The 10,242-nt window shown below is 39.0% G+C and overlaps 1 protein-coding gene across 1 annotated transcript; it reads left to right on the top strand.

Moving 5' to 3' along the window:
• Nucleotides 1-3,990: 3,990 nt before the first annotated feature.
• LOC117594989 (uncharacterized PE-PGRS family protein PE_PGRS10-like) lies at nt 3,991-9,388 on the top strand. Its single transcript, XM_034294838.1, has 2 exons — nt 3,991-4,064; nt 8,896-9,388. Exons 1-2 carry the CDS (start codon nt 3,991-3,993, stop codon nt 9,386-9,388), a joined length of 567 nt encoding a protein of 188 aa, XP_034150729.1.
• The last annotated feature ends 854 nt before the right edge of the window (nt 9,389-10,242 follow it).

The raw sequence follows: 10,242 nt of genomic DNA, 5'->3' as shown, positions 1-10,242 counted from the left end.
TAACAACTCATGAAAGTCCTACGCTGATCATCTGTATAGGCAAGATAGTTGTTCAGTGCAACACAGGACTTCACAATTGTCCTACAATGTCTGGTAGGAATTCCAACTGTCTGCCTAGAATTCTCCACCTTGCAACCATCATGCCAAATGAGTTCTCGATCATATGCCTGGCCTGTGAATGTCGATAGTTGTAGATCCTCTTGCTGTCGTCCAGATTGGTAACTGGTAAAGCAGAATCCTCGTTAAATCAGATTTGGTTCGGGTAATCACCTAATCACTACCCCATTTAATAAAATGAGTTGTGTCTGTGTTGGAATTTAACAGACACTGGATTGTAATGGCTGCCATACATGTAGAGTTGCTGATTTAAGAAACATTTTGAGTGGTCTCTTAATTTGTTGTAGAGCTCTGTGTGTGTGTGTGCATATATATATGTACAAGTGGTTTGTCTAGATGTGCAATTAATGCAAATTAATTACATATGGCAATTCTAAATGTGCAATAGAAGCAATAGGAAGACAGAAAATTCACAAGAATTAAGTATAAATCTATAATTATTCTAATATTTTGTCTGCATATGACAAAATATTAACCCAAAATATTAATTTCAGAATTTCAATAAACAATTGCTTACTTTGAAATGCATCATCAGATTACATGCAATGGAAAAGCAGCATCTCCAACGATGACATGGTGACTCCTATCCCAGGAAGGTTTGCAGGTGGAGGGATAGCAATTGTCCCCTGAAGCAGGTTTGCAAGAAGTGTGTGGCTTGATGTGTAATAAAGGTTTCCATGAGATGGAGAAGTGTTTTTGCAAATATTTGATTGTATCTTTTCATGTGACAACACTGAAGAAATTACACTTTGCTAAAATATAAAGTAGTGAGTGTAAAGCTTGTGTAACAGTGTACATTTGCTGTCCCCACAAAATAACTCCACACACAGCCATTCATGTCTAAACCGCTGGCAACAAAAGTGAGTACACCCCTAAGTGAAAATGTCCAAACCCACTCAATATTTTGTGTGGCCACAGCACCGCCTAGTGCAAAGGAATGTAATGGTGTTATGGAAATTCTAGGAATAGGAACTCTTTATGCAAGTACAGAGACAAAATTCTCTTGGCACAATTAGAAGTTTATTATATATTTGCAAATAGAGAAATAAGTCCTAAACCTATCATAATAGGCCTGTGAGGATCTCTGAGGAAAATACATGGATAGTATTTATCATATTCACAGCATTCAATAGAAATGTGAGCCATGATTTGTAAATACACAGTGTACAATCCACAAATATAAACTATGGTCTTCCAGAAACTGTTGTCTGTGAACACAGTCTGCAGCTGCATTCACAAATGCAAGTAAAAACTCTACCATTCAAAGAAGAAACCAGATATAAACAAGATCCAGAAGAACCGCTGCCTTCTCTGGGCCCAAACTCATTTAAGATGGACTGAGGGAAAATGGAAAACTCTTTCTGACTTTTTTGTCTGACAAATATTTTTTTTTAAATATCTTTGGGAATCATGGACACCATGTCCTCCGGACTAAAGAGGAGAGGGACCAACCGGCTTCTTATAAGCGCAAAGTTCAAAACCCAGCATCCGTGATGGTATGGGGGTGAAATAGTGCACATGGCATGAATGACTTGCACATCTGTGAAGGCACCATGAATGCTGAACAATACAGGTTTTGGAGCAACATATGCTGCCATCCAGACCAAGGTTATTATCGTTAACGAAAACGAAAAAAAAATGAAAACTAGGTGTGGAAAAATATTTTTGTTAACTGAAATAAAAATAAAAACAAGGCTTGACAAAAAAACTAAAACTAACTGAAACTGTATTGTGTGTTTGCAAAACTAACTAAAACTAAAATTATAAAGAACATTTCTTTTGTTTTCGTCTTTGTGTTTTTTTTATTTCTTACATAAGCCTAGTATTTTGGGAGGATATGAAATTTTCCAATTTCTTTGCTATGCAAGTTTTAGTTCACGCACCTCACCTGGCATCATGGTGGCGAAAGTCGGGAGAAAGCGGCAGTGTCCCATTTGGGATTTCTTCCATTACAACCGTGTCTCAGATAAGAGCAAGTGCCTTGCAGTCGAAGGTCAAATATGTGGCCCATTTCTCAAGTCCATTTCAAAAGCGTGCACAAGAAGGCTAACCTAGCTTACCATGACAAGATAAGGGAGAACGCCAAGCCCCACTCACCCCAAATAGCTGATCCCACTCCAGGTAGCATGAGACAACCGTAGGCCAGAAAAGACTAACGCAATGCTTCCACCGGCGACCCGATAGCTGCTGGTCAGTGAATACACACAAACACCACAAGAGACATTTTCGTTTTGTTTACAGTGCTATGTGAACTTAACATAGATAATTAAAGCATGGATAGTACCTTGCCAGCTGTCTGGCTCTCAGTGCACTTTAAGTGTCCAAAATATTCAATGTAATAACCTCTATTTCTCAAGATTGAGCATCCTGAAACTTCTGGCTACCAATTAATGTCATGTCATATATGGCTCATGTGTGTCTTTAGTCTATTGGCTGTTTAGATTTTTACCAAGCACACTATCTGCATCTCACCTCAGAAGCAGAATTATACACTTTACACATAAGGCTGCGTCTTGTGTAGACTTTACATATTTGTTCCCACATCTATATTTAATGTACTGTTGTTGTGTCCAGTTGAATATTGCTGGTTAATTACACAAACACTGACTGCCATCTTCTATAGTTGTCTTTTGTGGATGGTTGTTCATCTGTCTTAAGTGAATACACTACATTTGTTTAAATGGTATGTTTTGTTGAGTTTTTATTACACAATACTTTTTCTGATAAATAACCCATATCAGAAAAAAGACAAAAACTAACACTGAAACTAATGAAAACTAAACGAAAACTAAGGATTTAAAATAAAAACTAAACTAGCAAACCTGCTTTAAAACCTAATTAAAACTAAACTGAAATTGAAAACAAAAACTAAATAAAAACTAATGAAAAATGCAAAACTATAATAACACTGATCAAGACAATGTATTTTTCAGGGAAGGCCTTGCATATTTCAGCAAGACAATGCCAAACCACATTCTGCAAATATTACAATAGCATGGCTCAATAGTAAGAGTCAGTGCACTAAACTGGCCTGATTGCTGTCCAGACCAGTCATACATTGCAAACATTTGGCCCATTATGAAATTAGAAATACATCAAACGAGACCCCATACTGTTGAGCACCTGAAATCCTATATCAAGCAAGAATGGGAATACATTTCACTTTCAAAACTACAGCAAATTGGTCTCCTCAGTTCCCAAATGCTTAAAGATTATTGATAAAAGAAGAGGTGATGCAACACAGTGGAAACATGCCCCTGTCCCAACTTTTTTCAAATGTGGGCATGTATTTTTACAAAAACAATACAATTCCTCAGTTTCAACATTTTATATGTTGTCTTTGTACTATTTTCAGTTCAGTACAGGGATAAATGATTTGCACATCATTGCACTCCGTTTTTAATTGAATTTTACATATCGTCCCAACTTTTTGGGAAATGGGGTTGTAAAAATTCTGAATACCTTTGAGAATCCTGTTCATTGACTAGTTTAGCCTTCAACACCATTATTCCCTCAGAACTTGGTGTGTATAATTAATTTCCATAGAGTTGTTCAAGACATGCAACGCAGGATCCTAGATGTAAATTGCAAGATAATCAAGCAATATGCATGAGCACTGTTCAAAAACTTGATACAGATCTGACAGAATTGTTTTCACACCCGCAAAATTCCAGGGGGGATCTATCGAAAATGTGGCGCACGCTACCTCGGTTGGTGATGTCTCGAACTATCAATAACTTTAAGTTATAACAAGAAAATTATCTAGGGTCTCGAATCTTCTTCAATACGTCTTGGAATATGTAGCAGAATGTAATCAACGACTTGGAGCATTGGGTCTGGACAACACCCTGTGCAACTTGATACTGGACTTTGATGGGCAGACCTCAGGCTGTGAGGATTAGCAATAACAACTCCTCACTGTCTCCTGACATTGTGGCTGCCCTGGGGTGAGTCCTCAGCCTTCTTTTAGCAATGTTTACCAATGACAACCAGTGTAGGAATTTCCCTTGGCTCTGGCCGTGATACCCCGAAAATCATTGTACGACCTACGGCATCAAATCTCACAGTCAGCAGTTCATTTGTACGTTTGTTTTGTAGTTAGCAACTGAGAACAACCACAAGAACGGACTATATGCAGCTCATCAAGCTAGCTAGTTATCGATAGTCAGCTGACTTATTTAGTGCTTACCTAAATCAAACCTTTATTTTAGAAGGTGCGTTCATGAGCAACTGGGTGGTGGGAAAGTCTTCATGTATCAAGTCAGGCAGAAAACACTCCAGTCTTTTAGTTATAATGGATATAGGGCGGTATGACTCGCAGTATTCTTTATTTTTCCCTTCTTTGGGAATGACAGAAATCACAGCATCCTTCCAGGAGGGTGGAATTGTAGTCTTCTCAAGCGTCCAGTTAAACGATTCCAATAGTACCGGGGCAAGGACTTCTTTGAATTTTTTGTACCATTCGTTTGGATATCCGTCGCTCCCAGGGCTCATCTTTATTGTCATTTATGCATTCACCAATTTCTTTTTTAATTTCTTCCAATGCGGATTTATTGTTTAAAATTCCAATATTCAGCCTCCATAACGCATTTCTTGGCTTGCTGTTCAAATGTAAATTAAGATAGACAATGCTGTGATCAGACACATCTGCTGTTCCAATTGTGCACTCATGTACCCTGTGTCTATATAGTATTCATCAGAAAAAAGTCCAACCTAGAGTGTACTTTGTGTGTAGCTGAATAGTGGGTGAATTCACTATCCCTTGTATGAGTACTTCTCCACACATCGAATAGGTCTGCCTTTCTTATCAGAATGTTTAGGTTTTTTGATTTTGGGGATCCGTGTCTGCTCGTGCTTGTTGTGTCTAATTGGTGGTTCAAAATTGTATTCCAATCTCCTGAACAGACAAGGATTCCCTCACTCTCAGATACAATCAGGTTGAAATAATCTTTTGAAAATAGATCTGTCACTCTCCGAAGGAGCATAGACATTCGCAAATGTGACCAGAACACTATCCATCCTGCCCTTGACTATTATATATCTACATCCAACATCTCTTTTTTCTTCAATCAAGTCAAAGTTTAGTGAATTAGATATCATTATCGCAACTCCTCTCTTTATACTATTTTTGCATGAACTGTAATATGTATTTGAGTAACCAAACTTTTTTAGTTTCTCGTGTTCCTGTCTCTTGTAGAAATATCACTTGGGACTTATCTTTCCTTATTTTTGCTGGCACCCTACTCCTGTTGACTGGGTTGCTCAAGCCGTTGACATTGAGAGAAGCTATTTTCAAATTATGTGACATTATGACTCAAACACAGAAAAATGTGGGTGGCTTTGTATCGTCCCCCAAATAACACAGTAAAACAAGAACAAAGACAGAACGAAGTCACCTCAACATAGTAACAAACAGGCCTCCAAAATAGGAGGAGAACTCCTCACCGAGACCCCGTTGGTGGGTCGAGGGTAGATCCTTTAACTCAGATAGGGCCCTATGCATGGGGTGGCTAGGCCATTTGAGAGAACTAGCCCTACCATCCTTAAGTCCAACGTAAGCTATTGAAAGTTAAGCCGTCGCTCCCAGACATTTATTGACAATGTAGACTATAAGAATCCTGATATTAGTCCAGTTCTGTCCTTGCATTACGGTCTCGTGGTAGCAGTGATCTTACCAGCCTGTGAGGATTTCTAATTCTTCATTTTACCTCCCTTGCTCTTGAGATCCACAATGGGTACACTGAAAAAAGTGATTCTGAGCATTTGTAGATATAACCATAAATTAAATCTGTGAAATGAACAATAAAAAGCTCAGTTTGGATCTTTACATGAAAATATATCATTTGAAATTAATCTGTATTTGTTCAAAATACAATACAATTGTGTGTTTTTTCATTTACATGCGTTATTTTGTTATCCCAGTCGATCTTCTCAAGTACAAACACTCAACAAACAATAAGCTTGTTTCATTTATGCTGTTTCGTAATGCTGCCAACTGGCACACACACCTGACGCACACCCATTCCCTCCTGATTGAAAACAGCAGACCGCATTTCCAAAGCCTGAGTTTATGGTTGAGTCAACTGAATGTTAAGGTAACAGTAAAGTTTACCAAGTACCTGGTTAGATTAGATACCATTACCAAAAATAAGTATACTTCAAGTACATTTTATTAAGTATACTTAAGTATCGTTTAAGTATATTTCCTAAGTATACTTGATGTAGTAAGTATACTAATATCAATGTACTATTAGTATACTTGTAAGTGTACTATTTTAATACTTCTTGGGACTAAATTGGCACTCTTTTTAGTTTATAAAAGTATACTTTTAAGTGTAAGAGTAGTACACTTTGAGTAAAGAACTAGTTTACATCTAAGTTTTATTTTGTACTGGAACTATACTACAAGTGAACTTATAGGTATACTGGTAGTTTACTATTAATTTAGTTCTAGGGCACTTTTTTGTTTATGAATATACACTTATAAGTACTCTCAGTAAACTACTAGTTTAATAGTTTTTATACTTCAAGTATACTAGTAAGTGAATTTATAAGCATACCTTTAGTTCACTAGTCATATACTTCTAGCCAACTTTTTCATTTATGAAAATACACTTTTAAGTATACTCTCAGTAAACTAATAGTTTAATAGTTTTTATACTGCAAGTATATTACTGTAGTAAGTTAACATCATACTTATAGTTTACTATTTATACAATTTTTTTACTTTAAAGTATACTACTAGGTTTCTATCTAGGTATTATTTTTCATGCTTGAAATATACCTTTAACTGTACTTGAAGTAGACTTGAAGTTAATTCACATGTACACTGCCAGTGGACAATACACATATAAATTCACATAAATCAGAATTTTCAAACAAATATTGTATTGGACGCCAAAACTCAAATCGACATCCCAGTTCAAAACACAATAAACACACAGTATAAACAGTCTTTAGAGTAGGTTGATATTAGTATGTCATGCAAGAGCCTCTCTGAAATCAGTCACTGGCTGGCTACAAAACTGTTGTACTTCTCTACAATTTCTTCCCTGTTAAATGGCCATCCTGATTCAGAAGAACCACAAATTCAACCCAAAAATGATCAACTAAATGGAAACAAAACTTATTTTCATATCTTCTTTGCAGTGGTTTGTTTGTTGTAGCTTTCATTGTTGCATTTTTTTCTTATGATGCGTCTCACATCTTGAATGCTGATGTCAGGGAACTTTGACAGAGCATGGCCTGTGAGTCAAAACACACACACAGACACAAACAAAACATAACTTTAGCATTTTTTTCCCCAGCCCAAATTCACCATCCAGAATTAACATGATAAAACAGTCAAAGCAGCATGTTGGGATGTGCAATTCAACTTGAACTTGATTTTGATCAGATAAGTTTCTGAACACTAATGCAAAATTGTTATATTTAAAGACAGATGAAAATGTCATTTAAATGTCTACCTTCACATAGATTAGGATTCGTTTTTTTAGAGCATCATGAAAGGGGCCTTAATGGTTATTTTGTTTGCAGCATTGAGCATTGTGAGGCTTTTATTTTTGCCACTTTCAAACTGATGATCCCAAATTAGACTTTTAGAAATTAGAGGCTTTTCACACAATGTTTGGAACATTCAATTATTGTTCCATTTTGGAACCTCCAGCACCTCCAACATGGAACACTCATTTTGTTAAAAGAAAAAACTGTAAATGAGTTTTTTATTTTTATTAAATGTACTCACCAAGTATAGCATCAAGTTTTGTATTATCGAGTTGTGGCTTTGATTCCATGTCTTTGTGTGCCCCTGATTGTCTCCCTGTCAAACTTGAATGGGATAGTGTTTCCCTGCCATAGACAAGCACGGCAAGGTCCCCAATGTAGACTGATGGATTTGCAGTCCGCAGACATTTAAGCTTTCTTATAGGGACTTTGACATCAGAGCCTGCCACAAGAGACTCCTGCAAAACAATTGAGTGATCAGTTAGTTTGCAATTGGTTATACATTATGATAAAATAATGATACACATTCCCTCAGAAACTGTGCAGTATACAGTGAGGGAAACAATGATTTGATCCCCTTCTGATTTTGTAAGTTTGCCCACTGACAAAGTAATGATCAGTCTACAATGTTAATGGTAGGTTTATTCAAACAGTGAGAGACAGAATAACAAAAAATCCAGAAAAATCAGCAGGGGATCAAATAGTTAATATGTACAGTAAGATAATTTTTTTTGTTATTATTCCCCGACCAGACAGGAAAACTGGAACGCATTCCCACATTTCACAAGGAAACAATTAATGAGGGTGCAAAATTCTACTGTGCCACGCAAGGGAGAGCCTGGCCAAGCTGCACTGTAGTGTCTCCATCCACATTAACCATTGGGAAATGTGGGAATAACTCCCAGATTTCCTGTTTGGTCAGGCAATATGCAAATAATAACTAGTTAACATGCACATTCACCTTACAGTACATTTCCTGTAGCAAAATGTTTTATGTTGTACTTCTTCATTAACATTTCAAAATGTTAATTAAAAAACTCTTTCCCTTTGTCCCCTTGTCTTCCTTCTTTTAATGTCTTCAAATGCTCGCTTTACCTCAATAGCACTTTTATTTCTCAGCACACGAATCCATGCGTATTTGCTTAATACATCTATGCATGTTAACATACATTTCATGTTATCGTTTTCCACATTGTAAGCATTCATGTCAACCAAATCCAGCTGAAATTGTGAATTTATATCATGAACAATAATTATATTTCTTTGAAAATGTAGAGGGTCAGGAGCCGGCGGAGGGCCAGGAGCCGGCGCTGTGGTGTCCGGGACAGGAGAGGGCACCGGGGCGGCTGGGACAGCGGGAGGTGCTGGCGGCGTCAGCCGCTGGGCAGCGGGAGATGCTGGCGGCGTCGGCCGCTGGGCAGTGGGAGAAGCTGGCTGTGACTCCAAGGCAGCAGGGGACGTGGCTGCGACTCCAAGGCAGCAGGGAACAGCCGGCGCCGTGATGCAGGCACCGGACGTAGAGGGGGTGCTGTCAAGGCCCCCCTCGGGCACCCACTCAGACCCCCTAAAAAATTTCTGGGGGTGCCTCTGGGTCTCTGTAACCCGAGGAGGCCTCTGTTCAGGAGGGAACCGCAAACCAGGCGTTGGACACCTCGCCCTGAGTTGCGGTGCTGCCTTCCTCTTTTTCGGCCTCCTCTCTTACGTCCCGTCCTTTCTGCCTCCTGCATATCCTGCAGGAGCCCTTTTACCAGCTCCTCCTGCTCCTTAGTGAGGGGCTTGACCACTCCCCATTGGTCCATGCCCCACAGCGACCCCACAAACTTTTTTTGCGGTGATCTCCCTCCTTGCTCCATCGGGGGGGTCTTCCTCCACTCTCCCATAAACCGTCTCCTCGTCATCCGAGGAGAGGGAGTCAGACCCCCAATCACCCCTCCAGGTATAACTCTTTCCTGGAGGGACAACCTTCTGGTTCCATTTGTGGTGGATCATTTCTGTCACGGGTTGCGGGAGTAAGGAACCAGGCGCAGGTGGAATGCGGTCGGTTTTTGCTTTTAATTCAACAAATACCACGCATGACCAAACAACAAAGAAAAGGGCTGACTTAAGCAGCGAAACGACTGTACATAACAGTTCTAAAGAAACTTACATTCAACGACAACCCACAACAATGACGCACAAATGTGGGGAGCAGAGGGGAAACATTTAAACACTTACAAATGATATGATAGGGACTCGGTGTGCATGATTAGAGACATGTGACACAAAACAAGTCCGGGATGTGTTCATAAGTGATGGGAACTGAGGGTGCATGGAACGGTGGCACTGCTGCTCACCGTACCGTGACAAATACACCGAACTACAGAGGCAGTACTGTAAGGCAGTGGTTCCCAAACCTCTCCTGGGGCCCACCCCCTCCAGCCATTCCATCTATTAGATTGTATCCCAGAGCTAGCACACCTGAATCAACTTATTAACAAACCCTTACCTGTTGAATCAGGGGAGCAAGCTCTGGGATACATCTAATAGATGGAATGACTGGGGGAGCCCCAGGAGAGGTTTGGGAACCACTGCTGTAAAGTGTTAAATATTGTTTCGTTTTAGGTAAAAAAAACAAATGAAAAC

The sequence above is a fragment of the Esox lucius genome, chromosome 10 (genome assembly GCF_011004845.1).
Source record: "Esox lucius isolate fEsoLuc1 chromosome 10, fEsoLuc1.pri, whole genome shotgun sequence".
Lineage (NCBI taxonomy): Eukaryota > Metazoa > Chordata > Actinopteri > Esociformes > Esocidae > Esox > Esox lucius.
The sequence above is the reverse complement of the archived record's forward strand: the minus strand, read 5'-3'. Positions and strand labels throughout refer to the sequence as shown.